The 13,901-nt window shown below is 57.0% G+C and overlaps 4 protein-coding genes across 4 annotated transcripts; all 4 read right to left on the reverse strand.

Annotated features, from left to right (window-relative positions):
• Positions 1-266: 266 nt before the first annotated feature.
• BDZ90DRAFT_234847 (hypothetical protein) lies at positions 267-1,336 on the reverse strand. The gene has a single exon (XM_025507165.1). The coding sequence runs from the start codon at positions 902-904 to the stop codon at positions 302-304; it is 603 nt and encodes a 200-aa protein (XP_025359173.1). The 5' UTR covers positions 905-1,336; the 3' UTR covers positions 267-301.
• A 1,222-nt stretch (positions 1,337-2,558) lies between these two features.
• Positions 2,559-3,219, reverse strand: BDZ90DRAFT_263108 (hypothetical protein; the record flags this gene model as incomplete). Its single annotated transcript, XM_025508570.1, has 4 exons — positions 2,559-2,638; positions 2,700-2,837; positions 2,903-2,977; positions 3,048-3,219. The coding sequence occupies 4 exons, from the start codon at positions 3,217-3,219 to the stop codon at positions 2,559-2,561; spliced, it is 465 nt and encodes a 154-aa protein (XP_025359174.1).
• Positions 3,220-7,805: 4,586 nt separating this feature from the next.
• Positions 7,806-10,909, reverse strand: BDZ90DRAFT_228783 (hypothetical protein; the record flags this gene model as incomplete). The annotated part of the gene is made up of 8 exons (XM_025504837.1): positions 7,806-8,223; positions 8,498-8,528; positions 8,907-9,043; positions 9,070-9,290; positions 9,332-9,376; positions 9,580-9,701; positions 9,785-9,834; positions 10,128-10,909. 8 exons carry the CDS (start codon positions 10,907-10,909, stop codon positions 7,806-7,808), a joined length of 1,806 nt encoding a protein of 601 aa, XP_025359175.1.
• Positions 10,910-11,714: 805 nt separating this feature from the next.
• BDZ90DRAFT_269027 (hypothetical protein) lies at positions 11,715-12,479 on the reverse strand (the record flags this gene model as incomplete). Its single annotated transcript, XM_025508730.1, has 1 exon — positions 11,715-12,479. One exon carries the CDS (start codon positions 12,477-12,479, stop codon positions 11,715-11,717), a length of 765 nt encoding a protein of 254 aa, XP_025359176.1.
• Positions 12,480-13,901: the final 1,422 nt, after the last annotated feature.

A 13,901-nucleotide genomic window follows, 5' to 3' on the forward strand; every position in this document is an offset into this window, starting at 1 on the left:
AGACTTGAATGGATGGATGTACTGTCTGGGGAAACAAGATGATGCGTTGCAGCGATTGAATGAATGGAGAAAGGATGGGAAGCGGCGGGGAGAAAGGCGGTGCGAAATGACGTTTGCCTCGTGCTGCGAGGGCGGGCGTGTGGGCTGAACGTGGAGGATGGCTGAGCGAAGTGAAGCGCTTCAGTCGGCCGGTCTTGGCACGGCGGACCGATCTCAGACGGGAGGCCGATTGCCGGCGCGGAGAAAGGGCGAAAGTTGCTCCTCAACTCAACACCACCACATCTCGACGGTGCTGCGAAGCTCACCACCACGATAATGACGACACTGATCTTTGATTCGATGTGACACAACAGAGAGCGTATGAAGACGTCTGGAGCAAATCGAGATTCAAGACGAGGTAAGGAATTGAGCTAAGCGCACTGCGCGTCAGCACGACGCTCAGCGTCGCGCAACTCGACTTCACGTCATTGCTCGCCTTGTCCTCCATCTCTTCGACCTCATGACCCATCATCGGATGGTGGAGGGTGGCACTTGGTGCAAGCATCCTTATATTTCTGCTCGTCAGCATGCCCCCAGACTTCGCCCCACCTAGCGAGAGGGAGGATGGAAGGAAGGAAGTGACGGCGTCAGTTGCCAAAAGTGGGTGGTAGGGGGCAGCACACATGATACGGTACGCGCACCGAGAGCATGCCTTGAGGTGGCTGAACCAACTTCGTCGCATGACATGTGTGTCGTCGATGTCATTGAGGTCACGGGTGGTGGCAATTTCGGTGGCCAACGCCTCACCGCCGCTGCATTCATCACAAGCAGGCTTGTACGCTGGGGTGTTGTCCTTCCCGATCAAAGTGCCAAATGAGCACCGATAGCAGCTTTTGACGCGGCTGAAGAAGCTACGTGGCATCATATGGACCTCCTTGGGACCGGTGTTGCGAGTAGGGATGGCTGCGGCCCGCGTCAAAGCCGCGCAGAGTAGGCGGCCGCGTTTGGAGGAAGAGAGACGATGTGGGCGTTGAGCCAAAGGACTTCGTCGAATCTACGTCGCGGGTGGGACCAACGGCATCGCTTACTCACCTTCGCTGTGATTAGCACCGAATTCGAGGTCACGGATGACATTGGCATCAAAGATATTCATGGAGTCCACAGGGACGCCAGGCAGGGGCGTGGCCTTGGACATGATGCCAAAGACGAAGAGCGTAGCGATGGTCATGAGCGCGAAGAAGCGCATATACGAAGTGGTGAGGGACATGATGTCGCAAAGGGAAGTAGTAGCAGTTGAGGGTGCTCAAAGATTGCCTTGGGTGGTCTGACCGGAAGAAGCGAACGGAGAGGGGTCATCACCATTGGCCGCCGTTTTATACCACGGCCGGCGAGCTGACGTGCTCGACAAGATCATCCCAGGGAACGTTGCCCTCCCCCAAGCAAACAATCCGGCCCCATATCTGGCGAAACAGATATTGCGTCACTGCCCGAGAGGTCGATCTCGATCTCAACAGCGCGATCTGGACGTCACAGCAAACGTGCAAAGTGGGAGGAAGCGAAGAGCGACGAGCGAGGAGGAGATACGCCCAGAGAGGTCACGCCAGCCCATCTCTCGTTACTGGGTCACACAGACACGGTCATTGAGTCATAGCTATGGCCGACGCCGCCATAGCGGCACGATATGGTCCCGGAGCTCGACACGTACGAGAGGATGACTCGCCGCGCCAGGATGAGCGAGGAGACGGGACAAGCACAGTCCGCCAGGTCAACGCCGTCCTTCGAGTTTGACCTGGCCCTGAACAAGAGGAGCGATGATGGGCTTGTCCTAGCAATGAGAGCGAGCAGCGTCCATGACATCGTCAAGGATCCAGTCGCTGAGGTCGAGACTGACCCTGCTGCCCGACTCAGCCATCGACACGCCCCCTTGGCTACGTCGTCACTACCACAACGTGGTTCATCAGCACGAGACCGGAGCTGAGCAAGAAACTTCGTGCCCATAGTCTGTGTACGTGCCAGCAGGTAAGAGGTGCATGTAGCGATTTGGTAAAGTTACCTACTCGGAGGGCTATCAGATCTACGATACCGAGGCCAAGCCCAATGCATTCGCGAGCGCCCAGCAATGGGCTCTCCAACGGCCAACCACAGCTCGTTGCGCGTGTTCTCATCGCCCCACATGCCTCGTGGCGCCATCTCTTCGACTCGCTATGGCAGGGCGTGATGCAAGGGAAGCGCTCGTCACGAGAACGTGAGCTGATGACGGTGACAGAAAGATCGAATTGAGACAACAACATATCAAGTCAAAAGCATGAGCCGGATCAGGTCGGTCTAGAGGGGAGAGCCACGCGGCGTGCCGGCGCGTGCGCGGTTGCGACTTCTCTTGACCTCCCTCCTCCCCTCTACACCTTACGTGGTATCGTACAGCTATCCTGACAGCCAGCAGGATCATTTGCCGATGCATTCACGGCAGTCAGCTGAGCAGCCAGGATCCTGGAGGGCGGCTACCACGACGCAGGATCTTGAGGGAGGAGCGGGCAAAAGGTCAATCTCGGCCGCCCAGAAATGATGAAAGAGCCGCGTACTCACCCGCAGTCAGCGCAGCGAAGGAGGTGATGCCAGAAGCTCCTGCGCTTGTGAATCTCCTCCATGTCACGAGGGTCGACTACGGTGGGGTGGGGGACATCAGAGGTGCTCGGCAAGTCTGATCAGCAGATTCTTCTCACCATCGTCTCCATCAAGGCTCGACATCTTCTCCCTCTCGACAAGCATAGGCTGCTCAGAGGCCTCGCCCATGCAAGAGGCAAGGGCCTTGGCATGCCATTTCTTGCGGCGGACGTCGGCTTCTTCGGCAGAGATGTTGCCTACGGGGAGGACAGCATCGTGTCAGCTGCAAGCCTCGTCATCAGGCAGCAAAGAATCGACGCACCAGAGAAGCGGTCGGCGCCAAGGCGCATTTTAGCGTGAGCAATGACGGCGGCCTTGGCCTCCTCGAGATCAAAGGCTGGGCATAAGTGTCGTCAACAGTGAGCGCATGAACGTCTTGAAGCCTCGCAAGCTGCTGCAGCACTCACTGTGGTTGGAGATGACGCGAGGCTCAAGGTCGCGAGCCATACCGCGAGCAGCGTTGATGTCGACGGTATCCATGGCCGTCGTAGGAGCGGCGTGGGTGAGGTTGGCCAAGAGGACAAACAGGATGGCGATGAGGGTGAAAAGACGCATGGTGGGGAAGGCGGTTGAGATCATGGTTGGTAGCTACAGCTAGTCTTTGGTGTAAGGCTTTCTAGCACTGCAGTTGAAGGCTTGGGCGTAGCGGTGGTACAGGTCGGTTACAGGAGTAGGCGAAATGGGGCAATTTGGAATGGGGAGCACAAGACTGAGGTCTCGGTAGTCAGCTCACCCACCTTCTTATACCTTTTGGCCAGCTCAGCTCCTCACTTCACATCTCGATACAGGGAGGCTGTGCACAGACCTCATTAGCTGACGTTGTGCCCGGGAGATATCAGGGAGCAAAGAGACAACGTTCCTACCGCGACCCACCATCCCACAGATTGCGGAGAAACGGATGCACTGTACGAACAATCACCTCATCTAGCCGGCGGCGAGTGGCGGCCTTCGCATTTGGGCCAATCGCCACGCCGGGCGGTCACTGCTTGTCGAGCATCTCGATGGCTGCGTGGAGATCGGCCGCTGGTGCGGGGTAGCAGCTGTGATGCAAGACGGCGTGGTAATGGCGACGAGTCAACGTGTTGCGCTACGAGCGAGGGTCAGATACGAGCCTTGACTGACCCTGCCAATGACATTGACCTCCACCTCGATAGGGCCGAGGGCTAGCGGCGGCACGGCGGTTAGGGGGACTGAGCCGTAGGGATTAATGAGATCCCGACAGTGGATGGCAAGAACAGCGGCAGCAACGGCGCCGGCGGTAGAGCGCGACTTTGGCCCACAAAAGGCGGGAAGTTAATCGCCCACAAGATCCAATCAGCCTGATTCCACTCACCGAAATGGTGTCAGCGAGCTTAATGAGCGAGGGAGGTTGAGCACAGCCCACCAATTCATCTGCGGAGGTTGGAGAGGCGCCAGATTCATGATGACGGCAATGGTGGTGGGAGAGCGAGAGATAAGCTACCTTCGAGGTTTTGGCAACGTGCAACCTGCCTGCGCTCATGGTTGGTACCATTCACCGTCGCTGAGCATTTGACCTTCGCGAACATCGTGGAGCTTGAGGATGGCGGACGACCGGCATGGCCCGCAGCACCAGCGGGTCGGGCTATTTGAGCTCCCTTTCGCCTGGAACGCGAGCTCAAGTTTGGCGCACAGATCATCCCTTCTCGACCATGATTCGCCCACCTACCAGTACCCTCGACCCTTCGGCGAACCAGCCCAGGCGTCGCCGAGTCTCGCGAAGCTCGGCAATATTTTTGACTCTCGCCGTGCTCACCTGAAACTCCTTCTATTGGTGACAGCGTGAGGCGTGGCATGTCTATGGCACTGCCGGGTGTGTCGTTGTACAGTGGTCTATGGAACAGCACGTAACATCGCGCCAACGAGACCTTCGTCTCGCTGCGCTAGCAGAGCAGCTGCTTGAGTTCTTCATCTCTCCCCGACATCCGCATTAAGTCCTGCTCAGTCCCCATGAATCATCACCTGGCACGCATCTGAACACTCGTCACGCCTGCTGGGGGTAATAATTTTGCCGACTGCGGACGCCGCGCTCCCAGTCCGAGAACCTGGGGCTACTTCTCCCGCCACGCAGCCAATGCAACTCGTTATGGCGGCGAGCTTGTTGAGAAGCTTGCCCAATTTGAAGCGAGGTCTGAGGCTGGGCTCTGCGCGCGAGAGGTGAGGTGGTGTCCTGAGCGGGCAGGACGAAGAGAACCGGTACATGGCTCACCACCGAGGATATCTGGACCGATGAGGACCGATGGCTCTGCAAAAACGCTCAAGTGATTGGTCGCAACCTTGACCGTATTCACGCTTTTATTTCCAACTGTTACGACCTCTACTGTGTTGGGCAAGAAAATGTACCTTGTCAACATCCAATCAGCAGAACCCGCTCCTCGCGGTACTCACTGTGAGGTAAAGCATCGTTGTCCCTGCTATCGGTTGTCACCAAGTCTGGCCACCTGCCCAGCCCCTTTGGCGATGGCCTGCCATCGGATATGGGGCGAGCCAGCGTCAACACCAGGATGACGGCGAGGATGAGAGGTGCTTGCGCTACAGTGCGAAAGAGCATGACTGGCCAAGACGGGAGGTGGTCGGACAGGGAGGTAGAAGAGCTTGAGAAGAGTAATGCTCAAGTACTGTACGCAGCTGCAAGACTGAATCACAGCAGTGGTGCAGCCATATGGTACGACTGCAGCTCTCGGTCTGGCCTCATCGGCCCTCGGGCGCCCATCGTGTCCGAGCCGAGACCGGTAGACCTCCTTTAGCGGTCGATCAGGATGCAAGGATCTCAAGAACCGTAAGTGTAGGCGTTGACCTCAGCAACGAAGCTGCGGAAGGGCGGTGCGCTCGATCCGCGTAAGATCATCGAATGATGCAGCCGTAGGCGTCACAGCTCCCACACTCGATTCTGCCGAATGCGCTGGGTAGCTTTCAACATAGTCAACGAAAGTGGAGCGGGAAGATCTGCGCAGGCTCGGCGGCAAGTCCGGGGAGAAGCCAAAATGTTGGTTGCGCTCTCCAAAGGATGAGCTTTGCAACGCACTGATGGAGTCCCGAGGCGCTCGTGTCCGTGGCAACGAAAAGCAAGTTGTCCCCTGCGCATCGCATACGCCGCTCACCAGCAACGAGAGAGGAGGGGCGGTTCCGCCACGCCTTGCAGCGAGCTGGCACCGTTGACTAACGCCAGACGAAGATGGCAGCACTGCAGGCGATATGATTGGTATTGATCGAATGAAGGAACGGTACCGACAAGAGACAGCTGGGGCGTAGAATCCATGAGCCCGAAAAAGCGAAGCGCCGATCATTGGGACTTGTGCGGTGAAGAAAGCGCGGGCTCTTCACGAATAGAGACAGATCCTATAGGCAGGATACAGGAGGGTCAGCATGACTCCCTTAGAGGCGCAGCTAAATCTGTCCTTCCTTGAAAAGTACTGACGAGAGGACTTGCGCTACGCAGGCTGAGAAAGTGTGGAATGGTTGTAGGCGATGCCCTGGGGGGATCGATGCTTGAATGACGGTCGCGAGTGCTGACCAACGAAAAGACTGAGCACGGTGACGTCCCTTGAATTGCTGTGATGTGCCTTGAGGGTGCACGAGGAATGTACTGAGCTCCGAGGTGGGCCGCAAGAGGGTTTACCGATGGACGGGGGTGAGCAAACTTGTGCTATGGCTTGGACTTGTGTTGGAAGTGGAAAAGGGCCCAGCTGCCAAGGCTGTACGAGGCTGTACGCCAGACGTGGAGTCGCGATGAAACTGCATTGCATGTTCAGCTGATTGGCCTTCTCGAGGCGGGTCTCGAGGTCGAAGCGAGCGAAGGCGAGCTTCATGCGTTGCTCGAGGGGGTTGAGGAAGAAGGACTCCTCGATTAGGCGCTTCATGACTGGGGGGATGGTGCAGGAAAAGGAGTTCTTGATAGTTGTGCGTGTGGGAGTGGATTACTTTGAGCGTGCATCGAGCCAGAGATATGCTGAGACCGCGACAAGGATGTGGCTAAGATGTTGGGAGTGATGAGGAAGAGAGGCGTAGTGGAGTCCGCTAAATCGAGTTGCCCGGCCTCTCTTGCGACTTCGACCGAAGCGCGACTCGCAGCCGGCGTTGACTGGCTGCTCAGCAACGACGAGCTACCAGATGCTGGTACCTGCTGGCCATATCCTCCTCATACCAGACGACCCTCTCCGCCACGTACTTCACATTCCATAGACCAGCCATAAGAGGCTCCATGCCAGCCCTCGACACCTCGAAGTCGGGTTCTAACCAGTCGTCAGGCCATTTATCGCCAGGCAGAGGAAACTGTCGATCATCATCACTCCACTGCTCCCCAGGATCGCAGGTCTGGGCAGCATTGAGCATCCTGTCGTAAAAACTGAGGCAGTTTGCTCGGAGATCCTCCAGCCCGCGCTCCAAAGACTCGAGGCGGAGGATGGCCAAGTACTGCTGTGCTCGCGCATTAGGAGTGCGTATCTTAAAAATGAGAGCATCTAGGTCGCGAGAGAGGTCGACGATCTGCTGCGGGCATTGCTTGTAGGCCTCTTGAAGGTTTGCGAAGGGCATCGTGAGGTGAGAGTTGGGGAGGAGGGAAGGGAAGGTTGATGAGATGGTGAGGGAAGACATTCTTCGGCACGAGAGGAGCAAGGGCGGCCCGTCACGTCGAAGCGCGAGCGGGAAGCAGCAGCGGCTGATTGGTTTGACGGAACAGACTCAGTAGCTGCTCAAGCCACTGCCATTATGCTTCCTTCCTTCTGCTGCCATCAACTTCACCATCAAGAGTCGCGCACACTCAGTGGACAAAGTAGGAGGAAAAAGATCAGGTGTGTGGCGAAAGAAATCAGGATCGACATCAAAGAGCAATGAGAGGCTGATGTTGGTACAGTAGACAGCCCACCAGTGGGCACCAGGCGTGGATGTGATGAGATTGAGACTATCAGAAGCAGGTGCAAAACAAGACGTACGGCAGATCTAGACGGCTGATCAGACTGAGGTTGGGCGCCCGGGCGCCGGCGATTGTTAGGCGTCTAAGACGCTGGCGGCAATGCTTGACGAGATGCTAAGGAGGGCACGACGGGCACACGGCTCACGAAGGGTAAGAATCTGCGCGCCAGCTTTTTTTTTATGAAGGCTGAAAAGGAGGGGTCGGCTGCATCGAGACGTCGGGAAGGAGAGAAAATTCAGCGCCTCGCGCATGCGGTACCACCCTGAGCCGCTGCTCGCCACTCACGATCAAGCGCTTCCCCGGTCAAGACTCGTTCCAGCTCATGCCTCAGCTGAATCAGTTCTTCAGCAAGCTGAAGCATCGCTTGACGTATTGCAACGATTGGTTCGGCCCCTTGCGCCGCCAACCACTCGTTGTTGATTCTGAGCCATGGCGGTCCCCAAGGATCGATGTATTCGTAATACCTCTGGCGAAGAGGGGCGGGTGTGCGATCGATGCCGGTGTTGTAGTTCTCCAAGCTTCTAGCCCGGATGGTGATGTAGATGTCGTACTTGCGCTTGGCCTCGGTGTAGCGCTCTCTCTGAGCAGCATTGAGCTGAGGAGGATAATGTCTTGCACGCGCGCCGAGATCTGCTACCAGGCTGTCGATGGTCCTGGCGAGGTGAGTCAACAGCCTTGGACAGGCGCGCAGAGTGTGCTCCAGGGAGGTTGTGCAGATTGCGACTGGCATTGCGGCATAGACCTGAGTGGGCTGAGGATGGCAATGATGGATGTTGTGGAAGGACGGAAAGGCAAGCAGAGGCGCGTAGGCACGCCAGTCCGTCGAGGCGCGGGTAGAGCTCAGCGTGCACACTCGCGAGAGGAATACGATGGCGCCACGGAAGGCGAGTCAATGCTGTCATTGTGACGATGCTGGTGACGACGTACGCTCGAGAGATGTCGAGACAAGGAAGCGGCTCTGCATGTACCAACTTTGTCACGCTACAATCTCAATTCCAATCGAGCCCACAACCATGCCGTTAAGCTTTCCATTGACATTGTCTGCCAAGCCTTCACTTGTCCGGGCGAACGGCAGTGAAGGGCGAGGATGCCCGCCTCCCGGTCTCTAGAGATCTCTACCAATTGCTCAATCCTCAGATCCAGCAATGTGATTGCACTTCAGGGACAGAGGTCGTGTGACAGAAACCATGCGGCGGGAACACTTTGCACCGTAGCTCGCCTTCCTTGTCTCAGTCTCCTCCATGTCCTCCAGAATTGAAGAGGCAGTCCTGCGTCGGAGAAAAACTTGATCAGCTCATGCTGTCGATCACGTCTACAAGGCATTCGCTGCACTCACCATTCTTTGGAGACTCGTATGCTGCAATGCGTTCCAAGTGCTCCTTCATGTCTTGAAAGCTAGCGCGCGAGTGCCATATGAAGCTGATCAGCGCCGTGACTCGATCCTTGAAGATGGCAGGAGGCTGTTCGCGTGACCTAGTCAAGGCAGTGTACTGTAATACCGCATTGTCTCTGGCAGATCATCCGACCATTCTTTGAGGGCCAGATCATAATAGATCATATCGGCCCTCTGGTAGTACTCTACAAACATCTCACGCTTGAAGTCAGTATGGTTCCTTAGCTCTTCAGGCCTCATCCAGATCGGAAAGAGGAGGGCGCGGAGCTTACGGGAACGTAGCCGCGCCACGAGATCGTCAACTTCGCGGGCGAGGTCTGTCAAGTCCTCGGGGAAGCCGCGTAAGAGGTCAGTGAGGGGTCGCTCACCCCTTGTCGGAGGCAGCCGAGGTTCTCCGATGGTGGCCATGGTTGCTTGGCAGGGATCGATGGATGTGAGAAGAGGGGAAAAGAGAAGGTTAGATAGCGTTGTGATCCGCTATCGGCAACTCTTCGAACCAAGCGTGGGCTCGTCTCGGCGGCGAAGCAAGGGTCTCGGACGCTACTGTTCGCAGCTGCTTGCAGCTTGGTCTCAGCGGTCAAGCGAGGACGTCAAACAAAAAATGATCTTGCGAGACCTGGGACAGGCGCAATGCTTCCGCGAAGGAGGCAGCTAGTTCGCCGTTGCCCGCATCTTCGCCATGAACATTTGGGTCGAGGAGTGTGAGAGAAGAGACGGCACCCAGGACAATCTTGAGAGCTGCAAGACACGCTGTGATGCGTTTGCTTTTCTGGAGAGCGAGGCTGAATTGGATGGAGGATTGAGGGCCTGACTGGACTGACATGACGCGTCGAGTCGTGTCGCTTGGCTACCTACAACCTTGTTCAAAGCACTGTGCGATGCGGCTGTGCAGCTGAGCTATGAGATTGTCGAGCTCCTCGGCGACTGAGGTCAGCTGCTCGTGGGCCATCTGGGTTCCTCCAACTGATGACGATGTCGCCCCACCTTCTCGCTATTGCGCTCTCTGCTCAGATCGCCCTGGGCACCACTCGCATCGTCGTGAAAGTGCCCCTCCTACTCTTTCCGCCGTCATTGCCATCACCCTCATCTTTATACGTGTTCAGAAGAGCCTCGGTCATTAAGAGCTCGTGAATTCGTGGCCCTTTCTCGTCCACCGTATCGTACCTCATCATGGACATGAACACCTCCATGAGATCCGGCTTGGTCCAGCTTGCCGTGAGCAGGGGTAAAGCCAGATCTCCTTGCCCGCGCAGAGCCGCTTTCAGGTCTTGCAGTCGTTTTTGAAGGACAGCGAGGATGCGCTGCTTGGCTCTGCGACCCTTCGTGCGCTCATATTCTGCTGTGGCTGTGATGATGGGCTCAGCGGGAGGCAGAAGGGGCTTGAGGTCCGTGGACAGAAGGTAGGCTTTGACGCTGGGATGGAGGAAGTCGCGCTGAGCCAGACGGGTGAGGATGAGTGCACCCAGGTGGTTGTTGCGCGCCACGCCTATGATCCAGTCGATGAGAATGCCCTGGTTCGGCCAGTGAACAAGGTAGCCAGGAATGTTGGGAAAGTACTCCCTCAGTGCCTCCTTCATCCCAAGTCCCACAGCCTTCTCCAGCCTCTCGTGCCATTCGCCCTCCCCTTCGCCCTGATCGAAGCCCCTCTTCATCCTCGCAAGCAGGAGAGCGGCTCCAAAATTGGAAAAATCAGAGAGCTTGGAGTGGTCAGGCCAGAAGGGGCGAGGAACCATACGCCAGTCGTCTATGTCGCGTGCAGCCGTCTCCTCGTCGGGCTTGCAGTCACCAGGGCCGGGGAAGTCCCAGACGTGGATCATGAGCGGGACATCGTTGCAGAAAGGGTGAGGGGCGAAGGGGATGGCCTCGAGCGGGAGAGTGGTGATGTTATTGGGCAGATAGGAGTCGAGCCAACGAGTCCATTGTTCATTCTTGGTGCCCAGGCTCATGGTGGCTAGTGAGGAATGACGAACGATTTGAAGGGGGCGGTGACCGCGTGCTGCGCAGCTTTGATCTCTCTCGATGACGCTCCGCTGCTGTCAAGGCGAGTGATTGTGTGCCAGCAAGGCAAAAGGGGCCAAGCTGCCGTAACGCAGGGATTTTGCCGGGTGAGGTTGCTGAAGCTTGTTGATGGTCGAGGAGGAAGAAAGGGGAAAAAGCGACTTGCAGTGTGTCGTATTCCATGAAGCCAAAGTCGCCCCCAATCACGATCCACTTCCGCCCACTTTGACAAGCCGGAAACCCTGCTCGCTTTGGCAGCGGCGGTCGCGGCGGCGGCGAGCACGATCAGTAGCTGTGTCGATGAATAGCAGAGGCAAGAGCTTTCGAAGGATCTTACCATCATTACTTGATAGAAGACAATGGATTTGGCTAGCCTGACTTATTCCCTGCCACCGGTGATGGGCCGGTCACCATCTCTTCTTTTGCGGCGGCGACGCAGCGAATGGATTCGATGACGAAAGCGAATTGGACCGCGGACGAAACAGCTCATCTCTGGAGAGTTCTCGATGCACTACCATACCGCGACTTGCCCCTCACCGCAGCATCACATTCGTCAGACTTGTCAGGGGAGGATGTGCTCAAATTGCTCAAGGCGAATGACTTGGTTAGATGAAGAGACATATGACGCAGCTGGTCTACAGCTGCCCTTTTTGGCCGACAGCATGCAGGTGTGTTGCCGACATCCTCCCTCCATACCGCCCGCTCGGCTCTCGAACGCAGCGGATCGAATCGGCTTGGCCCTTTCTTCTGCGTCTAGCTCAGCTGTCCGCCTTCCACATGGCGCTTCTTTGTCGCCGCCTGGTTGTCCTGCTGGGCCGTCAACTCCTTCTCGCCCGAATTGGGTACGATTTGTCGCTTGAGAAGCCTCACAGTCTCTTCGTCGTGTCTCTCTCGGGCTGATCGGCCGGCCTGGGCGCCACTCGCTGGGGCCGTTGTGGTGGTGGTGACGGGAAGGATGGGTGTGCTGAGTAGGGCCTTCAGTGACTTCGTGGTGGGGGCAAGCATCGAAGATGTGTCCTTCCGGCCCGTAAAAGTAGGCTGATGGTGGGAGGAGTGGTAGCTGCTGTCCGGCTGACTGGAGTCTCCGGAGTCACTGACAGTGGCGTTCGTGTTGTCTTTCTTTTCGAATCTCTGTTCCAGCTCCCCTACTCTCTTGACAAGGTCGATGGCTGCGGAGCACAGCACTTGATTTGAAGAGCAGAGCTCATGCTGCTGACTGCAGAGGAAGTCGTAGTCGTCTTGCCAATTCTTCTTTGTGGTGTCGAGGGCCAGAGTGGACACCTTGTTATCCTCGAGTGCCCGCAGGCGCTTCTCAATGGAGTTCGTGGATAGAGCTTTAGGTGCGGTGGCTTTTTGCAGCTGGTTCTTCAGCTGAATGACCTCTTGACGAAGCCGAGCAATGCTCTCATCCCTCTCTTTGAGCTGTCTCTCGTGGGCTCTTGCGGCCCCCGCTACCGCTTTCTCCACCTTGCTGGCCTCCCGCGCGAGAGCTGAGCTGGCTGCTACGCTGCCGTCCATGACCGACTTGGACTTGCGATGATGGCGGAGATGTGAAGAGAGTCGAGATGTGTCTCTGCTGGGAAGGAACCAGAGAGGGGTGCACGGGTAAGCACGTCGACGAGGGCGCGGCTGCGCAACGTGCAGCTGTATCACTGGCACCTACGAGCCTGCAATGCCTGCCGCGCTCGAGCCTCTGTCTTGGCAGCTTTGTGGCAGTGCTTCGACCACTCCAAACTACGGGATGGCCTGCAATACTGTGTGTGGTAAGGAGAAAGGAGAAGAATCGATGTCGAACAGCGGTCATGCTTGACCCGAGGCGGAATTGACGCGAAACCCACCTTCGGGCGGCAAGCTCAATTCACTCCCGCCTTCCCGCCTTTTGCTCCACACACGCGACTTAGAGCTGACACGGCCACACGAAGCAACGCAAGAGAAGCAGGCGCTGATGCTGTTTGATGCTGTCCACTAGCTCATCATTGCAGACAAGCGTCTCGACCTTATTGACACACACGATGAGTGGCAAGGAGAGGGTGCGCAACAATGACAGCATGGGGTACCCTACACTTTGCCGACCTCCTCGCGCCTCAACTCCCTCTCCTGTCCGCAACCAAGCCGAAGCTTGCCTACGACGGAAGATTGGGGTGGCAAGATCCTTTGATGAGATGTACATGCTTTGTCATGTGATGCTTGGACTCGTCAACCCTCCCCACGACACCCCCAAGCTTGCCCTCCCCCGCTCCTCCTCCCCCTCCTCCCTCCCCAGCATCGAAGCCTCAGCGCATAGCCCTTGCGCAGCTCGGGTCCCCCTGCTTCTGCATTTCCAGAGCATTCAATCGGTCCTCCAAAAGCCGCAAGGTCTGTTACGAAGCCTCATGATGGTCCCACAGCTGATATATTGTATGGGTTGCAGCGTCTCGGACCGGTCCTCCCTGCTAGGGATTCTCACCGCTGTGTCCTCTAGTCGCAGCAGCTGCTGACCAACCTGGGCTGTGATGAGTATCTGCGAGCTCAGCTCCACCCTGAGCTTGCGAAAGTCCGTGAGATCGAACAGCGTGTCACCTTCGCGCTGATGCTATAGTCCGCTTAGATGCCCGGTTCTCATGTGATGATGCGCTTCAGATGCGCCATCCCTGGGAGTTGATGGGCCCTCGGAGAAGCTGTGGACGTCGCGATTGTTCCCGGAAGAGACATCGAAGGCCTGATTGCTACCTTGCGTGGGGAGACTGCTCTGTGAAGAGTGGAGACGAGACAGTCTGACGCGTGCAGTATTTGCGCCTGAGCTGCGGTTGGCGGTGGGAGGATCGCGGCTAGTGGAAGAGCTCATGTTGAAGTTCGGAGCGACTTTGAAAAGACGACGAGGAAGTAAGGAAGGAATGCTTAAGGACGTAGTTACTGTATAAATGATCGATCTTGATCGGCTGGTTCGCTTCGGGGGCAACA

This window comes from Jaminaea rosea, assembly GCF_003144245.1.
Source record: "Jaminaea rosea strain MCA 5214 unplaced genomic scaffold BDZ90scaffold_19, whole genome shotgun sequence".
Taxonomy (NCBI): Eukaryota; Fungi; Basidiomycota; class Exobasidiomycetes; order Microstromatales; genus Jaminaea; species Jaminaea rosea.

Coding starts and splice junctions, on each gene's coding strand:
- BDZ90DRAFT_234847 (XM_025507165.1), bottom strand. CDS start 904: ATGATGCCACGTAGCTTCTTCAGCCGCGTCAAAAGCTGCTATCGGTGC.